General features: G+C 38.1%; 1 protein-coding gene across 2 annotated transcripts; it reads left to right on the top strand.

The window, feature by feature from the left end:
* The first annotated feature begins 8,431 nt into the window (after positions 1-8,431).
* WRKY50 (WRKY DNA-binding protein 50) lies at positions 8,432-10,639 on the top strand. 2 transcript variants are annotated; one of them, XM_088207884.1, is made up of 3 exons: positions 8,432-8,858; positions 9,570-9,708; positions 10,399-10,639. In XM_088207884.1, the coding sequence occupies exons 1-3, from the start codon at positions 8,582-8,584 to the stop codon at positions 10,421-10,423; spliced, it is 441 nt and encodes a 146-aa protein (XP_088064010.1). In that variant the 5' UTR covers positions 8,432-8,581; the 3' UTR covers positions 10,424-10,639. The 2 variants fall into 2 exon arrangements, with proteins under 2 accessions (XP_088064010.1, XP_021890732.1); XM_022035040.2 differs by having other exon boundaries at positions 8,435-8,858; positions 10,373-10,639.
* Positions 10,640-20,938: the final 10,299 nt, after the last annotated feature.

Below are 20,938 nucleotides of genomic sequence, written 5' to 3'. Positions count from 1 at the left end.
CCGCTATGTCTTTCTTCATCCAATGCCACCAAAACTGGGGTCGCATGCTTTGGTACATTTTGGTGCTTCCTAGATGCATGGCAAACTTCGAACTATGGGACTCCGTCATGATGTCTATTTTTAACCCACTGTCGTCTGGGACACACACTCTGTCCTTGAAACGAATTAATCCGTCGGTAGAGATCTGGAATTCTGAACTCACTCCCTGTTCTGCATCCTTCTTGCGGGTTACTAGGGCGGGGTCGACTGACTGGGCTTCCTTTATTCTTTGGATTAACTCGAGTTGGACTGCTAGGTGGCCCAAACATGTGGCCATCTTCAGATCTCGCAGTCGAACCTGTTGCGTGGCCCCAATTGACCTGCATTCTGAAACCATCAAATGGGCTAGGGTGCCTGCACTTTTCCTGCTGAGGGCATCGACTACCACGTTGCCTTTACCTGGATGGTATAAGATATCACAATCATAGTCCTTGAGGAGTTCCATCCACCTTCTCTGACGCATGTTGAGATCCTTCTGAGTGAAAATGTGCTTCAAACTCTTATGATCGGTATAGATACGAAAGGTCTCTCTATACAAATAATGGCGCCAGGTTTTCAAGGCGTGTATAATTGTGGCAAGCTCCAAGTCATGGGTAAGATAGTTCTTCTCATGATTCTTTAGCTGTCTGGACCCATATGCTATAACTTTTCCATGCTGCATCAGGACACAAACCAGGCCTAGATAGGAGGCATCACTATAAACTGTATACCTTCCTGATCCACTCGGTAGAGCCAGCACGGGTGCAGTAGTCAGTCGCTTCTTCAATTCTGAAAAACTCCTTTCGCAGTCCTCATTCCATTCAAACTTTGCATTCTTCTTTGTGAGTCGGGTTAGAGGAGCTGCTAGGCTAGAGAACCCTTCGACGAACTGGCGGTAATAACCTGCCATCCCCAAAAAGCTACGAATTTCCTTAACTGTTGTCAGCTTTTCCCAACTAAGTACCGCTTCAACCTTTTCGGGGTTCACTGATACCCCTTCCTTCGATATAACATGTCCCAGGAAGGCGGTTTGCTCAAGCCAGAATTCACATTTGCTCAACTTTGCATACAACTTCTTTTCCTTGAGGACCTGTAGGACTTGGGCAAGATGATGAGCATGTTCTTCTCTACTTTTTGAGTAGACTAAGATATCATCAATGAACACGATGACAAATTGATCCAAGAACTCTCTAAAGATCATGTTCATTAGATCCATAAAGATGGTCGGGGTGTTGGTTAGCCCAAACGGCATGACTAGGAACTCATAGTGTCCGTACCTAGTTCGGAATGCCGTCTTGGGGATGTCTTCTGTTCTTATCTTTACTTGATAGTAACCTGATCGTAGATCTATTTTAGAAAAGACCTGTGCACCTTGCAACTGATCGAAAAGGTCATCAATCCAGGGAAGATGATATTTGTTCTTAATTGTTACCTTGTTTATCCCTCTGTAATCAATGCACAGTCTCAACGTTCCATCTCCCTTCCTTGCAAAAGTAACTCCGGCACCCCAAGAAAAAACGTTGTGTCTAATAAAACTACTGTCTTGTAACTCAGTGATTTGTTTCCTTAGTTCTTCCATCTCAATGCGGCTCATTCGGTAAAGAGCAACCGAGATGGGCTGGGTACCTGGCTGTAAGTCTATGGTGAACTCGACTTCTCTTCCACTGGTAGACCGGGCAGTTCATCCGGAAATACGTCTGGAAAGTCTCGGACTACTGGAATCTCTTGGATACAAACTTCTTTCTTGGGTTTACTTAGTTAGAGAAAATACAAGATTAAGGCACTGGGAATTAAGAAAACTTGCCATCAGGGAAAATCAGTACTGAATGATTTTATTAACTTGTAAATGGCTCCTCGTTGGGAGGATTAAATACAACGTTTTTGTTAAAGCAGTCTATCGTGGCGTGATACGCCGCTAGCCAATCCATTCCTAGGATTACATCAATATCCCCCGTGTCTAACCCTATCAGGTCTACCCTCAGTTTCCTATCTGCTATCTCCACGGCACATGCCTTGTAGATAACCTCTCCTAGCAATGTCTCCCCCCCAGCGGTAGATACAAGTAACAATGAATTAAGTCTATCATGTGATACACAAATTTTGGAAGCAAGAACATGTGAAACAAAAGAATGTGATGCACCAGTGTCAAACAAAACATGAGCAATGTGGCCAGATATAGTATACATACCATGTACCACGTCCGGGTCTGCGTCGGCATCCTTCTGGGTAAGGTTGTAAACTCTGTCCTGAATTGGAGGCCTTCTTTGATTCTGGTTCCTCGGGCATTCCCTGGCATAGTGCTGGGCACTGCCGCATATGCGACAGGTGTTGCTGAGGCGGTAGCAGGGTCGGTCCCCATGATCCCTGCCGCAGTGCTAGCAGATCTTCCCACGTGCTGCCCCCGTAGCCTGAGGAGGGGCCTGGATGGCGGGTCTGGGCCTCTTACTGGGTTGGACAGGCATGGTAGGTGCTGGCCTGCGGAGCGGAGCTAAGGGTCGGGAACTCCCCGCTAGCTGAGGGTGGGTGTCGAAACTCCTTTCTATGATATGCGCCTTTGCTAGGACCGCTGAATATGTCTCGAGCTCCATTACCAATAAGTGCTGTCTGATCTCCGGGCGGAGACCCCACTGGAATTTCCTGGCCTTTCGGCCCTCATCCATCAATGTCTCCGGGGCATATCGGCCCAGCTCCAGGAACTTACGGGCATACTCCGACACTGTCATGTTTCCCTGGACCAATTGAGCAAACTCCATTTCCTTTAGGTGTCGGATGTGTTTAGGGAGATACTCCGCGTGGAAGGCCGCTAAGAACTGCTCCCAAGTAGCTGGTGTAGGCAGGGTGGTTCGCTTGAGCTCCTACCAGTGTACTGCTTCCCCTACCAGCATGTAGGAGGCAATGGCAGCCCTCTGCTCAGGAACTACTCCCAAGGTCTCGAAAGCTCTCTCAGTCTCTGCCAGCCAGTATTGGGCCTCTTCAAAAGAGGATCCCCCTACAAAAGTAGAAGGGTTCAGTCTTCTGTACCTCTCTATGAAGCCGAGGTCGATCAAGGAATGAGCGGGGTCCCGAGGTAGAGGGACTGGGGCCGGCTGAGGGTGAACTGGGGGGCCCTGTGGTGGTACCTGCTGATGTGGTGGGGGTACTGGAATGTGCTGTGGCGGTGCCTGGTGGTACCGTGGCTGTGGTACCGGGTCGTACCGCGGCTGTGGTGCCGGGTGGTACTGTGGAGGAGCAAGCTCCTGCCGGGGTGGCTCGAGATTAGCCTGCTATAGCGGGGGCTCAACCTGCGATAGCGAAGGAGGTCCGGGTAACTCTCTTCTCTCCTCTCGCCTTTGCTGGGCAGCTACGAGAGCTTCCACCATCTCGAATAGTCTGTCTAAATCCTCCCAAAGCGAATTATCTTGGGCCGCTCGGTTTAGTGGGGGCCTTCCTCTCCTCATTTCCGTGTACATGCATTCACAAGTAATGGTTAAGTAACGATATATCGGTGAGTATTTCTCTAAGGCACTATTATGTAAGGGATGGGTCCGAGGAAACGCGGCTCTGATACCAACTGTAACGGCCCCGGAATTTTAAAATGAAATATGTGTATTAAAAATGTCAAATGCGGAAACGTAATAGAAATTTTGATTAACATCTCTTACACTAAAACCAAAAATGTGCTCAAAGTATAAAAGAACAAACTAACTAAAAGAGAAACTCGAAAATAAAAGCTATAAATATAACTACGGAGTCTTCAGGCATCCCCTTCACCGTCTTCCTGCAGAATGGGCTCGGGAACAATGTCTTCCTGATCTGAAATGATTAAATAAGGAATGAGCTACACCAGCCCAATAAAGACATCACACTATCTGACCGTTACGGAGGTAAATGTGGGTAGAAAACACAAAAAGACTAATGGAGCATAATTTACAACAAATTATTTTATCAATAGTAAAATCCTTTACTATCCACTTACCTCGGTGAAATTCATAAAAGAACATACGAAAGTAATAACATTATCATCATCATGAAATCATATGAACTGTATAACATAATATTTATCACGCCTTTTGCAATTCAATCATTACACAACATATTTTTCCTCATTTACCAGCCTACTAGTATCCATGGGGATCCATAGGGGTCCCACTACCCGTGAACCCTTAACACTTGTAATCAGATTCCAGGGTCGTCCCCATACCCCGTCCGGTATGGGCGGCAAAACTATAAACCTCAATACCTCGTCCGGTATGAGGGTAAAACGGGCCGTCCTCATACCCCGTCCGGTATGGGCGCCAAAACACATAAGGTCTCCATACCCCGTTCAGTATGAGATACCACAATCCCGGTAGGGTTCCCTACGGACCCGGTCCGTCCACCATCTCCCAGGATATCTAGTCAGGCTGACCACATTATACAATTATCAATTTACATAACCTTTCATTCCCCATTTCCTCAGTCAGCATCATCAATTCACACACAGACAAGTAAACCAGTAATTTATGCCAAACAAGACAACATACAACATCGGGTTCTCAGTCATTCAACCCATAATCAATAAAACAGTGATATATGCACACGAAACTATGAAATGAAAACATCAGACCCCATACTGCATTTAAAACGGTAAAATAGGCCAAACAACAGCTGACCGAGAAACACACCAGACTTGGGCTTCATTAGCGACCTTAAACAATTTCACACATCTATTGATTCATGAAACACCGTTTTATCATTTATTTAACTTTAATACCGTGATAGGAAATAGGGTGAGGAGTCCTTACTTGTTTTCAGGTCTGAATACGGCTCTACAGTGCGCCTACAGGCTGTCCCTAATTTTCTCTGAATTTTTTTCTGGGAAACTGAAACGCACTACTGGTACCTGCACGTGTCCCAACAAATCCCAAATTAGACCCGGCGCCCCTTTCGGCCAATATCGCAATTCCGGTATGGCGGCTCTGCCGTGCTCCAAGCGGCGGCGATTCGCCTCGGGTTGGCCGTTTTTGGCCGTTTTCGGTCAAATTCGGCCACACTTACATCGGTCCCTACGATAAAACAACCCTAAGGCCCTCGGGGGGCTAAAAAATTAAGAAAAACCGAAGCTTACCGATGGTGGTGCTCTCGGGTGCGGCGGCTCTCCGGCGAGGTTCGTGTTTTGGTGATTTTGCTCTGATCAACTTGTAGAGAAAAGAATGGTGATCACGGTGATATAAAAATTGTATCAAACGGAGGCCGGGAAGGGCCTCATCGGAGGCAAAAACCAAGGAGGGGCGCGGCGGCGCTGCTGAGTTTTGGCCGTGTTTTTCAGCCGTTTGGCCAGGAGTTTGGCTCCAATACGGCCACAGGGGAACTCAGCATTGAAAAACGAGCTGGGGGTATGAAATTTACCTCGATCGGCGATCTAAAAACTCCCCGGTGAGGCGGCGGGTGGCGGCGGCCGACTCCTCCGGCGTCTGGTTCGTCTTCTCTGGTGAGGGCAGGCGGATAGGGTTTTTGTGGTCTGGTGTGGGGGTTTTATTTATACCCTTTTGTCTTTTAATCACAGCCGTCCATCTTGATTAAATTTGGGCCGTTCGTACTTGATTGAATCTGGGTCATCCGTGCGTGTGCATCTGGGCAATCCGTGCGCGTGCATCTGGGCCGTTCGTGCGCCGCTTGATCTGGGCCGTCCATGCGCACGCTTGATCTGGGTCGTCCGTGCGCGCGGGGACGCATCTGGGCCGTCCGATCGCGCGCACGCGGATCACCCACGTGGCTCGTTCCCGGGTCGACGTGGTCTTGCCATGCGGCAGGTCCTGGTTGGCCAGGGCTGCTGGCTGGGCCGCTGACGTGGCTGCTGACGTGGCGCTGACGGGGCACAATTTTTCTAAATTGCGTTTTGACATCCGGTTTCCGATTTTATTTTAAAAAATACCCCCAGAATCCTAATTTTCACCCCTTTTTCCCAAAATCAATTTCAATTAAATCCAAATAATATTTTTATCCAATTTTATCATTATTATTATTTTTATTTTTATTTTTATTAAATTAAATTAAATAAATCAATTAAAATTCAAAAATTATAAAATAAACTAAATAAAATAAATAAAAAAATTAATAATAATGATAGTAAAAATTATAAAATTTGTGGGCATTACAATAAAGGTTGGTAAAAATCATAAAAATAACCAATGAACCTTTTAATTTAACTAAATTCATTTATTATAAATAAAATTATTCATTGCATACTTACCGTTGCGAGATTTTCAAAACCAACCTGTAGAGATAATAGCTCAACAACATCATAATCTCATATTCAAGTAAGTAAGAATAACAACTTTCCATTTTTATTTGTCTACTAGTATTCATGGGGGTCCATAGAGATGTCCCACTACACGCAAACCAACATCCAACCTTGTCAACTAACCGGTCATCCCTATACCCTGCCCAGTATGAACGCCAAAAATACTAATCCTAGGTACCCCGTCCGGTATGAGGCGACGTTCACGGTAGGGTTCCCTATGTACCCGGTCCGTCCACCATCTCATAAGATATTCAGTAAAACTACCATTCATTCATTTACTTTACCAATCAATTTTCTGTTTACTTTTAATTTTCAATTTCATAATTTAACTGTAAATCAACGCAAGACAAACAATATATGCATTAAGAAAATACAACTGAATCTTTTACCAATTCTAATATATTATCATACATTTAAAGCTGTAAAATCAAACAATCGGTTAAGCAGGACAACAATAATAAATAATCAGTTTTATTTCCATTAATAACCTATAATTAATTATCGAAACTTTCTAAATTACGTAAAATACCGTATTATTGATAATTAGACTTCAATTTCATAATAGGAAATAAAGTGAGGGATTCTTATTCGAATCGGTATTCGAAATACTGAACTTTTTACTGCGTTTATTGGCGGTCCCCAAGTTTCTTGAATTTTCTTGTAGAGGTAAAAATACGTTTCACGTACCTAAAAATATCATCAAAAATCCAAAATCGGTATTAAAAACTTTTTCTGACTAATTTTAAAATTCTAGCATAGCGATACCGCAGTGCTCTGGCGGTGGTTTGCCTCAGACTAGCCGTTTTCGGTTAATTTTTGCCAGTTTCAGCCGGTTTTATATCCATCCTTGCGAGAAAATAGGTTAGAAAAACTTAGTTGGCCGAAAAAAGTCGAAAAATAAAAACTTACCGGCAGTAGGATTCTTCGATGCGGCGTCTCTGTCGGCTCACCTTTGCGGCTAAACATTTTTCTTCAGTCAACCTGTAGAAAATAAAATAGTGAACACAATGGTGGAAAAATCATATGAAAAAGAAAACAGGAAGGGGCTCATCGAAGGCGATATTGGGTTTTATCTGTGGTTTCCGTCTCATCTGCCGTTCTTTTTGCTCCTATTTGACTGCGGGGGTGTTCAAAATTAAATTCCGAACGAATAAGCGAATTTTTACCTTTTTTGGTGGTGTGGTTCCAGCGCAGCGGCGGGCGGCAGTCGACTCCCTTCTCCGACAATTGGTTCTTTTTCTCTAGCGGGAGGCTGGCGATTAGGATTTGAGTTTGGTGTGAAGTGAGATATTTATATCCGTCTCCCTTAAATCTAGACTATTCATCGCGTTTGATATCGACCGTCCGATCGCGTTTAAAGAAAAAATAAATCTGGACTGTCTATCGTGATTTGATCTCAACCGTACGACAGTGTTTAAAAAATGAACGAATCTGGACCGTTCATCGTATTTAATCGCGGACATGCGGATTGTCAGTGTGGTCTCCCGCGTGGCACCGAGTCAGCGTGCCTTGCCACGCAGCGTGCTCCGGTTTGTCAGAGCTGTTGACTGGACAATCCTACGTGGCGCTATTTTTTTAATTGTGTTTTAACCTTCAGTTTCTGATTTTTTTTAAAAAAAATATCACTCGAATCTAAATTTTCACCATTTTTTTTAAAAAAATTATTTTTAATTTTATCATCAACCTATTTTTTTTAATTTTATATTAAAAAAAATTTAAAAATTTAAAAATTATATTTTTATATATTTTTTTAAACTTTAAAATTAATTCCAGAGTATTATAATTAATAATTTATTAATTTAATTTTTAGATTATGCAGCACCAGAGGAATTTATCTATAATTTTTTTAAAAAATAAAGAATAATCAACTCACTTCGATCTTGACTTGTTTTCCACGCCAGTTTGAGGATTTGGTCTATGCACAAGAACAAAGTCTTCTCCCACTAAGTCAATACTTAAATATGAATATTACATCATTTTATATTTGTAATTTAATTATTTTATTAAAATTTATAAAAATAAAATTTAAAATGCACTAATTATATTTATAGAATTTATTAAACTTTAATAAATTTTAAAATTAAAATAAAATATTAATGAGAAAATATGACTCCTTAGGCACGAAGCATTTTCATTGAAGTTTCCAATGCTTTCACTCGAAATTCAACAGAAGCAGCCTACCCAGAGAAGAAGATAGTTGACATATACATATACATATGTATATATATACACACACATACTCGTCTGTAATATATATATATATATGTGTGTGTGTGTGTGCGTATATAAGAGGATCAAAACATGTCTAGTTCTACTGATAGGCAAGAATCACCAGAAGCCAATTTTGAGGCACCGAACTTGTTCAGTTTTTTTTATGAAGATGAATGGGTTAGGGTAGAAGACGACGACCTTAGTTCACTGGTCTTCGGCTCCAATACTCAAAACTCTCTTCACATCCCAACTCAACCAGTTCAGTTTCCACAGATTAATACAACTATTACTACTATAGTTACCCAGCCTTCGCGAAGTGCTACAACTGCTACCACTATAGTCAAGCAACCTCAATTCCCCATTATAGGTAAGTTTACATATTTATTTTCTTTATTTAAATATTTATTTGTCAAAAACATATATTAATTTCATATTTATTTTGTTAATTGCTTTTTTTTTTATAAAAAAAATAAAGAATTGAGTTAGAGCAAATAGTTTCACGACAAATTTGTTTTTCAATTTTTTTAATTTTGTTCATTCTTATTTTTATTTTTATTGTAATTAGAGAAAATAGGCATATTTTGTTGAAACTTCTTTTATGATGGTTGATAGTAGATAAATTTTTTAAGTGATTCATGGAATTTTGATATTTTGCAGAGGCAAATTTATGTTCTTGGTATTAGTATTTTTCAAAATAAATATATAATTGATAGTTTTTAAGAAAAAAAAAAAAAGTTTGCAAAATAAGGGTCTTGAAGACTTTTACAGGACTTATATAATAATTATACTATATGATTATTAACAACTATTATAAACACTATATGGTTTTATTTTAAAATGGGTAATCATCACAAAAGTTAAAATTAATATAATTTAGCATTTGAATATTTAGTCTCATGTATTTGAAATAAAATAAAATAAAAAAATTGTGCAATTTACTAAAAAATTCATGGAATTTTTTATTTAAAAATAATGAAAATTAAATATTAAATTATGTAAAATTTTCGTTGGAACTTTGGGAATGCACTACTAAAAAAAATTAAAAATGAGAATTATGTGGGATTGATTTTGTGTGCAGGAGAGATTGAAAGGGAGGATAAGAAGGAAGTGAAAGAAAGATATGCATTTAAGACAAAATCAGAAGTTGAGATATTGGATGATGGATTCAAGTGGAGGAAATATGGTAAGAAGATGGTGAAGAATAGCCCAAATCCAAGGTATGGTTCCAATATATTCATTACATAAGGATTTTATAGTTACATATGATTATAATTGAATTTACTAGTTTTCATCATCTCACCTTACAATTTAAAAAGGAATTTTTTTTTTAAAAAAATATTATTTTATTTATCCTTTTACATAATATATTCCTTTATACAACTTATATTATTCTTACATTCTCACCATTGCTTCTCTTTTCCTACATTAAGGGAAGCCTTCTTCACCCCTTAAGAACTCAAAAATCATATCTATGGTGGGGTTGTTTAACTTAAACAATTATTTGTTAATTATTATAGATATTTTTTATTTTTGTTTATAAGTGGATAAACTTTATATGTGCATGAAATTATAAGTTATTGAAAATAAACAAAATATGTATTTCATTAGTATGTTTTTATTTAACTTATAACAATGCATAAATAACGAGATTTTAATTTTAAAATGTTTATAAATTTGAACACATCAAAATGATTTAACAGGACATATAAATAATTTATTATATTAATAATTTATAATATATATGTATTTAAAGTACAACAGTAGGTGCTTAAATATTATTTGTTTCTATTTTAATTTAACAAGACTTATAAAATATTAATAAGTAAAAAAAATAGGTTAAAGACTGCCTATAAATATGAGCATGTTATATGTAATGAACAGGAATTACTACAAATGTTCAATTGAAGGTTGTCCAGTGAAGAAAAGAGTTGAAAGAGATAAAGAGGATCCCAGTTACATAATAACAACCTATGAAGGATTCCACAATCATCGAACCACTTGTTAGTTCTTACTTAATAGTATTGTAGTCTTTATGTTGGCATTCAAGAACATTTTATGTTGTCATCGGTTTTTTTTTTGTAATATTATGTTAATAATTCAATCGTTTATGATGTTAATTAAACTCTAGCAAGATTTTAACAAAAATAATTTCTAATTCTCATTTCTAAATAATATATGTTTCTGTGTAAGAGTGTGTGTGTGTGTGTGTGTGTATAAACATGTATAAAGATTGAAAGTAAAAATATTGATCATAAAATAAAAGTAAAGATATGAAGAATATGAAGAAAATAAAAATTCGTAAATGTTGATAGATTTACTTTTTTTTCTTCATTGTAATGGTTAAAGAAATTAAATATTCTTTTGTCATGTCTTTAGTGCTTTTTGAAGAAACTTTAGCAACTTATTATACTGTAATTATAGATATGAGTAAAAGAAAAAACTACTAAAAACGACAAATATTAGATTTGAGAATGACTTTTCTCTCTAGTAGATTATGTACTAAAAATAAATTTTGGTGTTGCTTTTGTCTCTTTTTGCAACTTACATGACTATAGAGCTATCATGAGTACCTATGTCAAAGATTAGTAAAATGACTTAGTTAATCAATATGATGATAAATAGGTTAAGAGGTCATGGAAGAATGTTACGATTGGCGTAACAAAGGATATGATGGTAGAAAGGAAACTAAAGTTAAAATGGAAAAAGATTCGAAGGAATGAGAATCTCATATTGTAACGGCCCCGAAATTTTTAAAATGAATTGTATATTAAAAATATCAAATGCGGAAGAGAAGTCAAAAATTGGATTAACATCCCTTACACTAAAACCAAAAACGTGCTTACAAAATATAAAAGATCAACTACCTAAAGGAGAAACTTGAAAGTAAAAGCTACGAATATGACTATGGAGTCTTTAGGTGTCCCTTTCGTCGTCCTCCTGCGAAACCGGCTCGGGAACAATGTCTTTCTGATCTGAAATGATTAAATAAGGAATGAGCTACACTAACCCAGTAAAGACATCACGATATCTCACCGTCACGGAGGTAAAGGTGGGTAGAAAACACAAAAAGACCAATGGAGCATAATTTACAACAAATTTTTTTATCAATAATAAAACCTTTACAATTCACTTGCCTCGGTGAAATTCATAAAACAATATACGAAAGCAATAACATCATCATCATCATGAAATCATATATAAACTGTATAACATAATACTTATCAAGCCTTTCGTAATTCAATCGTTACACAATATATTTTCCTCATTTACCAGCCCACTAGTATCCATGAGGATTCATAGGGGTCCCGCTACCCGTTAACCCTTAACACTTGAAATCATATTCCAGGGCTGTCCCCATACCCCGTCCGGTATGGGCGCTAAAACTATAAACCTCATTACCCCGTCCGGTATGAGGGTGAAACGGGCCGTCCCCATACCCCGTCCGGTATGAGCGCCAAAACACATAAGATCTCTATACCCCGTCCGGTATGGGAGACCACAATCCCGGTAGGGTTCCCTACGGACCCGGTCCGTCCACCATCTCCCAGAATATCTAGTCAGGCTGACCACATTATACGATTACCCATTTACATAATCTTTCATTCTCTTTTTTCCTCAGTCAGCATCATCAATTCACATACAAACAAATAAAACGGTAATTTATGCCAAACAGACAACATACAGCATCAATATCCCAGTCATTCAATCTATAATCAATAAAACAGTAAAATATGCACACGAAACTATAAAATGAAAACATCAAATCTCATACTGCATTTAAAACTATAAAACAGGCCAAATAACAGTTAACCGACAACACACTAGACTCGGGCTCCATTAGCGACCTTAAGCAATTTCACACATTCGTTGATTCATGAAATGTCATTTTATCATTTATTGAACTTTAATACCGTGATAGGAAATAGGGTGAGGGGTCCTTACTCGTTTTGGGGTCCGAACACGGCTTCACAGTGTGCCTACAGGCTATCCCTAATTTTTCCTGAATTTTTTTCGGGGAACTGAAACGCACTACTGGTACCTGCACGTGTTCCAAAAAAAATTCCAAATTAAGCCCAGGGCCCCTTTCGGCCAATATCGCAATTCCGGCAACGGCGCCGCCGCTTGCGGCGGCGATTCGCCTCAATTTGGCCGTTTTCGACCGTTTCCGGCCGAATTCGGCCACACTTGCATCGATCCTTGCGATTAAACAACTCTAGGGCCCTCGGGGGGCCAAAAAATTACGGAAAACCGAAGCTTACCGGCGGCGGTGCTCTCGGGTGCGGCGGCTCTCCGGTGAAGTTCGTGTTTTGGTGATTCGGCTCCGATCAACTTGTAGAGAAAAGAATGGTGATCACGGTGATATAAAAATTGCATTAAACGGAGGTCGGGAAGGGCCTCATCGGAGGCAAAAACCGAGGAGGGGCGCGGCGGCGCCGCTGGGTTTCGGCCGTGTTTTCCGGCCGTTTGGCCGGGATTTTGGCTCTGATTTGGCCACAGGGGAAAGGATCTTATGTGTTTTGGCGTCCATACCGGACGAGATATGGGGACGGCCCTGGAATATGATTTCAAGCGTTAAGGGTTAACGGGTAGCGGGACCCCTATGGATCCCCATGGATACTAGTGGGCTGGTAAATGAGGAAAATATATTGTGTAACGATTGAATTACGAAATGTTTGATAAATATTATGTTATACAGTTTATATATGATTTCATGATGATGATGATGTTATTGCTTTCGTATATTGTTTTATGATTTTCACCGAGGTAAGTGAATGGTGAAGGTTTTATTATTGATAAAAAGATTTGTTGTAAATTATGCTCCATTGGTCTTTTTTGTGTTTTCTATCCACCTTTACCTCCGTGACGGTGAGATATCGTGATGTCTTTACTGGGCTAGTGTAGCTCATTCCTTATTTAATCATTTCAGATCAGGAAGACATTGTTCCCGAGTCGGTTCCGCAGGAGGACGACGAAGGGGACACCTAAAGACTCCATAGTCATATTCGTAGCTTTTACTTTCAAGTTTCTCCTTTAGGTAGTTGATCTTTTATATTTTGTAAGCACGTTTTTGGTTTTAGTGTAAGGGATGTTAATCCAATTTTTGACTTCGCTTCCGCATTTGATATTTTTAATATACAATTCATTTTAAAAATTATGGGGCCGTTACACATATACTAATAGGAAAGAGGATTTTGATGATAGATATCGTAATATTAGAATGTACTTAATAAATTATGGCAATCTAAGAGGATTTTGATTCCAACACCTCTTGACTTGTTTAAGTTCATCATGGGTTGTGACTAGAACATTTACCCAAATAGACATTAAGGAGATTTCACACAAAAATGGCCGGAACATTCAATTCGAAGGAGACACTAGTTAGATGCTATAGTATTCTCATTGCAGATTCAGAGGCTCTTTTACACCCTCATATTGTCAAATACATTTTCTAGAGAAATATCTCTTACACCATCTTCACCAGACAGACCATAATTCTTTTATAAATGTGTACCACTTTTTCCCTCATCATCACTACATTCTTTTATCAAGAAAGGAATGCCTTGAGCACTAATTACACCCTTTTCTCAATCTTTCAAATTATACTCCATTTATATTTACAAAAATAATATGTATCACTAACTAAATACGAAAATAATAATATGAACACCTTGTTGAGCATAATGTGACAAGCAAGAAAATATTAAATTGATTCAAAGAGTCATTTGAGGCGTTTTGTCGAGCACATTACGAGCAGCCTTTATGTCTCTTCATTGACAACAACCTACGGCCTATACGTCTCTCTAAATTAACCGAACGACATAAATTATCACCAAACAGAAGTAAAACACAAACAAAAAATTAATCATGAGAATTAAGTGTTAAAATTAAAATATAGTATTCGATGAATCATACATAAAAATCACACACTCTAAATTCACAGTCTTCATGCACGTTAAAAAAAAAAAATTAAAGTTCGTATGTCACAAAATTCATCAGTTGTGCAATATAATTTGGGTTAAAAAATTTACCTATTTTCTAGCCTAAATGCTCCGGGATTCTAAAGCTTCCCTTGTTGCAGATTCCTGCGTGTTGTAGAAATAAAAGAGGAAAGTTCAGGTTTGAAGATTGAAGAAGCTTCAGATTTGAAGATTGAGAAAGCTTCAGATTTGGAGATTGAAGAACCTTCAGATTGAGGAAGCTTAACGAAAGAGGAACCGAGGAATGGAAGCTTATCGTATATAAGCTTCGGATTCTGCTAGGTGCGTAACAGAGAGAAAGGAAGAAGCTTGATGAAGGTTCACATTTTTTGGTTCGAGCTTCGACAGCTTCTACGCGTATACATATTTAAAGGTGTTAATTGTTTGAACAGTGTGGGTTTATTTGAATATTTTTTAAAAAATAAAATGACTAATTTAAACACAAAAAAACTAAGCTAGCTTTTCTCAACACTTTTACATAGTAAAAGAAGCTTTTCTGTACAAAATTTGCATCTTGATCATCATGATCTGAAATTGTTAAATAAAAGAGATGAATTACACTAATTTAATAAGAATATCATATTTAACACTAATACGGAAAATCAAATATTGGTAAAAATTGTCAAACAACTAATATAACAATTATTTCTTTTTAAATAAATTCGTTTAACTTAAAAATCGTTATTTTATACTTACCCTTATGAGTTTTCAAAATCGACCTATGAAAACAATAAATCAAATAACATTTTTATTTCACACTTAAAGGAACAATAACAATAAATTTACCTCCTTATCTATTTACTAGTATCTTTGGAAATCTATAGGAATATACCCCTACGTGTGAACCAAATATCAAATTATCAATCAACCGGTTGTTCTCATACCTCGTTCAGTAATGGACGTCAAACATACTACCACCTCGATATCTCGTCCGGTATGAAAGTGATCTATACCTTCCAACTCCTTCCGGTATGAGACTTCTCATCCCCGTTCGACTGAAGTAACGTCTATGGTAGAATTTTCCTGTGCACTAGGTCCGTACACCCATACCTAGGGTACCCGATAAGCCCTTTAACATATATATTCACATTATTCACCAGCCACCAATCACTAGCCACCAACTAATTCCATGTTTACATACCAATAGAGTGATAATTACAAAAACAGTATAGATTAACAGCTAAGGGAGACATAATCAAGGCATTTATTGCAAACCAATCAATAAATAAGGACAACACGGGTAGATAAACTAGATAAACGAGAAAGCAGTTAAAATCAATAAATTAAAGCACACGATGTAACAGTAAACATTTTAGGCAATATAGGAGAAAATAAACAACAAAACTATGACAAATATATACTGACCGGTTCCGGCTCTATTGGTGACCAGTAATTAATTTAGTAATTTCTATCTTTTTACAAATACACTATTTATTGATATTAGACTTTAATTTACCATAACGGGAGAAAAGAGTAAGAGATTCTTACTTCGAATTGGTGTTTGAAATACCGTTCTTTTCACTACACCCCCAGCAGTTCTTGAGTTTCATGAGTTTTTCCTGTGAAAATAAAAAATACGCTTCACGTATCCAAAAATACTCCAAAAAACTAAAATAAGTGTTTCTAAACTTTTTCGAAAAGTTTAGGGTTTTGGCACGGTAGCGCTGCCATACTCTGGCGCTGGCTCTGTCGCCCACAATGGTAGTTCCTCTCGGTCTAGCCATTTTTGGCCAATTTTGGCCTGTTTTATATGAAAACTTGCAGAAAAAAAGGGTTATGATGCCTTTGTCAGCTGAAAAATGAGAAAATCGAGACCCTACCGGTGGAAGGGTCTCTTGGTGCAGCGACTCCACTGTTCTTCCTTTTGCGGTCAGGGTTTTTCTTCGGCTAACCTGCACCAAAAAGAAATGAGGAACATGATAATCAAAAAATCAAAAGAAACAAGAAACGAGAAAGGGGTTGTTAGAGACATTTTCGAGTTGCGATCGCAGTAGCTCGATCAAGCTCCGCTCACATTTTTTGACTCACTCGTTACCCTTTTTGCTCATATATGGGTGTGGAGAGGTTCAAAATTTAATTCTGAGCAGAAGAAAAAAAATTCTACCTTTTTCGACTTTGGTGGTGGCTCTAGTGGGGCGGTGACGGTGTCCCTCCAACAACTGAGCTTTCCTCTAGCTGCCCTTCTTTTTTTTGTCCAGTCAAAGGTATTAGCTAGGGTTTTGAGAGCTGACTGAAGAGAGGTTTAAATATCTCTTTTCCCTTGATCCTGGTCATCTATTCGCATCGACATGGAGCGAGGATAGTGGTCCAATTCGAAGCCCGTTTAAGCCTATCCGTGTGCAAATCTGGATCATCCATCGCGATCAAATCCAGTCATCTGATTGCGTCTGAAGAGAAAACGAATCTGAGCCGTCCGTGCACGCGGGATGCGATCTGGGTCATTGGATCCCCTAGGCACGCAGATCGCACTCGTGGCTCCTGCGTGGAACTGGTGTCAGTGTATCTGCCATGCAGCGCGTTCTGATTCGCAGTTGCTGCTGACGTGGCCATCCCACGTGGTCAGTATTTTTATTTTTACGATTTAACCCCCTATTTTAAATTTTTTTCAAATACACCCCCTTTATCCACAGTTTCACCCTGTTTTTTCAAAATTAATTTTAATTTTATACCAAATTCATATTTCTTCAAAAATTAACAAAAAATTAAAATTAAAATTGTTTTGATTTATTATTTTGTTAATATTAAATTATCTCGAACTAAATTTTTGAATCTAGGTGTTACAACTCTCATCTCCTTAAAAAAAAATTTGGTCCCTCAAATTTGTCGCTTTCTCACTAGTCAAATAGTTTGGGGTCCTATCCTCATACGATAGATCATTCTGGAGAAGAAGTTGCTCATGAGACAATATATGCGAGGTATTTGGGTTGTACTTGCGTAACATAGACACATGAAATATTTGGATAACTTTGGAGATAGTACTAGTCTGTAGGCGGATGTACTAACCCTGTCCAAGATCTCAAAAGGTCCGATAAGTCGGAGGTTTAACTTTTTCCTTTTTCCAAGTCTATTGATCTCCTTAAAGGGGGTGACCTTAAGAAATATTCGATTGACCTTCTTAAATTCTAAATTTCTCATTTGGGTGTTCACATAACTTTTCTGTCTACTTTAAGTTGTCTAAATATTTTTTTTCTAATTTTACTTATCTTAGCTATAGTCCATCCATAAGGTTTGGGTCAATTAATTTTCTATCATCCACCTCGTCCTAACATATCGGCGACCTACAAGGTCAGCTATACAATGTATCATACGGAATCATGCCGATACTTGTTTGATAACCGTTATTATAGGCAAACTCTATCAGGCGTAGGTAATCGTCCTAATGTCCTCTAAAATCTAAAACATAAGCCTTGAGCATATCCTCTAATGTACAAATGGTTCACTCTAACTGTCAATCTGTTTGAGGGTGAAATGATGTGTTGAGGGATAGTTTTGTTTTCATTACTTGTTGAAAACTTAACTAAAACTGAGAGGTGAACTTGAGGTCGCTGTCAAATACCACTATCATCGGAACTCTATGTAGCCCAACTATTTCTTGAATATAGAATCTTGCTAGCTTGTCTAAAGGGTCAGTCATTCTGATGGCTAAAAAATGAGAGAACTTGGTAAATCGATCAACAATTACCCATATGGCATGCCTCGAGCGTGCCTTAGGCAACCATGTTACAAAATCCATAATGATATGTTCTTATTTCTACTTCGGGATTAGTAATAGCTGAAGTAGCCCGCTTAGGTGTTGATGCTCTATGCCTTAACCTGCTGACATACAAAACACTTAGAGACGAAATCAGTAATTTTCTTTTTCATCCAACTCCACCAGAATCGGGGTCACATGCTTTGATACATCTTAGTTCTTCTGGAATGTATGGTGAACTTTGAACTGTGAGCCTCTATCATAATATCCCATTTTAGTTTACTCTCATATAGAACACACACCCTATCCTGGAACCTGAGCAACTCATCAGCAGAGACTTGAAATTCTAGATTTACACCCCTTCTGTATTCTTTCTTAGAGCTGCTAGGGTGAAGTCAGTCAGTTGAACTTCCTTTATTCTTTGAATCAGTTTGGGTTGAATAGTTAGATGGGTCATGCATGTAGTTTTTTTAAAATTCTGAAGCCGTATTTGTTGCGCAACCCTTATTATCCTGCATTCAGAAACTATTAAGCGAGCCAACATATCTGCATTTTTCTAAAGAGCATGTCGACTATCACATTACCCTTGCCCCAAGTGACATAAGAGCTAACAATCGTAGTCCTTGAGGAGCTCTATCCAATGCTTTTAACGCATATTGAGATCATTTTGAGTGAATATATGTTTCAAACTCTTATGGTCCGTATAAATTTCAAAAGTCTCTTCATACAAGTAGTGGCGTCAGGTCTTCAAGACGTGGATAATAGTGGTAAGTACTAAGTTGTGGATGGGGTAATTCTTTTTATGACTTTTCAACTGCCTGAACCCATAAGTTACGACTTTTCTGAAGGAAACATCACTATACACTGTGTACCCACCTGTCCCACTCGACAGAGCTAAAACTGGTGCCTTAGTCAATCGCTTCTTAAGTTCTGTAAAACTCATTTCACAGTCTTTATTCCACTCAAAATTGACATTCTTCTTCCTAAGTCTGGTCAAGGAATTGGTTAGATTTAAAAACTCTTTCACAAACATGAGGTAATAACCCATCATTCCCAAAAAATTACGATTTTCCTTAATCGAAGTCAATTTCTTCCAACTCAGTATTGCCTCAACCTTCTCGGGATTCACTGACATCTCATCATTTGATATTATGTGTCTTAGGAAGGTAGCTTACTCGAGCCAAAATCCATACTTGCTTAATTTTGCATATAGTTTCTTTCTCCTGAGAACCTATAAAACCTGAGTCAAGTACTGAGCGTATTCCTCTCTACTCTTTGAATAGACTAGGATATCATCAATAAATACTGTAACGAACTGATCCAGAAACTACTTGAAAATTCTATTCATCGAGTCCATAGAAATGGTTGGTAAATTGGTTAACCTAAATGGCATGACCAAGAACTCATAATGCTCATACCGAATTTTGAAGGTCATCTTTAGGATGTCCTCTGCCCTAATCTTTAATTGATGGAAACCCGAACGCAAGTCAAAATTGGAGAAATGAGCACCCTGTAATTGATAGAAAAAATCATCGATCCTAGAGAGGTATTTGTTCTTGATTGTGATTTTGTTCAATCCCCTATAGTCAATACACAATCTCAGAGACCCATCCTTTTTCTTGCAAACATAACTCCAGTACCCGAATGAGATATACTATGTCAGATGAACTCACTATCCTGTAATTCTTTGACCTATTTAATCAATTATTTCATCTCCACACGACTCACACGGTAAAAGATAACTAAAATGGGCTGGGTACCAGACTGAAGATCTATAGTAAATTCAATTTTCTTATCCGCTAACAGTCTAAGTAGTTCATTAGAAAATACATCCAAGAATTATCGGACCATAGGAATCTCTTAGATGCAAATTTATTTCTTATGTTTGGTTAATGTAGAAAAGGACAACTGAGTTAAAACATCATAAAAACAATACAGTTACCATGAGGGAATAATATTTAAACTTTTATTAATTTGTGAGAATGACTATTTGTTAGGAAGATTGAATACAAGCTTCTTATGAAAATAATATACGGTTGCGTGATATGCTGCTAACCAATTCATTTCCAGAATTACATCAAAATCCTTCGTGTCTAGTGTTATCAGGTCCATACTCAATTTTCTATCTGTTAGTTCTACAATACAAGCTTTATATATGAAATTTTCTAGTAGTGTCTCATTCCAAGAAGTAGACTCAAACAACACAGAATCAAGATTTTTAGGTAATACATTCAAATTTTTTATAAAAGCATATGAAATAAAGGAATGTGAGGCATCGGTATCAATTAAAACATGTACAAAATGATTACAGATAGTATACATACCCTATATCATATCCGGATTGGCTTCAACATCCTATTGGGTGAGGGCATAGGCTCTAACTTGAATTAGAGGTCTGACCTGATTCTAATTTTGCAGGCACTCTTTCGCGTAGTGCTGAACACTTTTACATATTTATAGGTATTGTTGAGGTGATAACAGGATCGGTCCTTATGATCCTTGCCACAGTACTAACAAGTCCAACCACGTTTTGTTACCAGAGCCTGATAAGGAGCTTGAGTCGCAGGCTTAGGTCTCTTGTTTTAGTGAATCAGAGCAGTAAATGCTGACCTATTGTGTGGAACCGAGGCTCTGGTACTATCCACTACTAAAGGGAAGATATAAAGGTCCCTCTTTATTCGTTGTGTCTTGGTTAGAACTGCTGAGTAAGTGCTGAACTTAAATAAATATAGTTGTTGTTTGATCTCAGGACGGAGGCTCCACTCAAATTTCTTTGCC

This window comes from Carica papaya, chromosome 7 (assembly GCF_054855325.1).
Source record: "Carica papaya isolate Zhongbai chromosome 7, ASM5485532v1, whole genome shotgun sequence".
NCBI classification, from domain to species: domain Eukaryota; kingdom Viridiplantae; phylum Streptophyta; class Magnoliopsida; order Brassicales; family Caricaceae; genus Carica; species Carica papaya.
Note: the sequence above shows the minus strand (reverse complement) of the source record. Positions and strands in the feature narration are given on the sequence as shown.

Bases quoted from the DNA above. Each gene is read 5' to 3' on its own strand.
- WRKY50 (XM_022035040.2), top strand. From the start codon at position 8,582: ATGTCTAGTTCTACTGATAGGCAAGAATCACCAGAAGCCAATTTTGAG. The intron at 8,859-9,569 runs GTAAGTTTACAT...TTTTGTGTGCAG, and splicing joins ACCTCAATTCCCCATTATAG to GAGAGATTGAAAGGGAGGAT. The intron at 9,709-10,372 runs GTATGGTTCCAA...TGTAATGAACAG, and splicing joins AAGAATAGCCCAAATCCAAG to GAATTACTACAAATGTTCAA.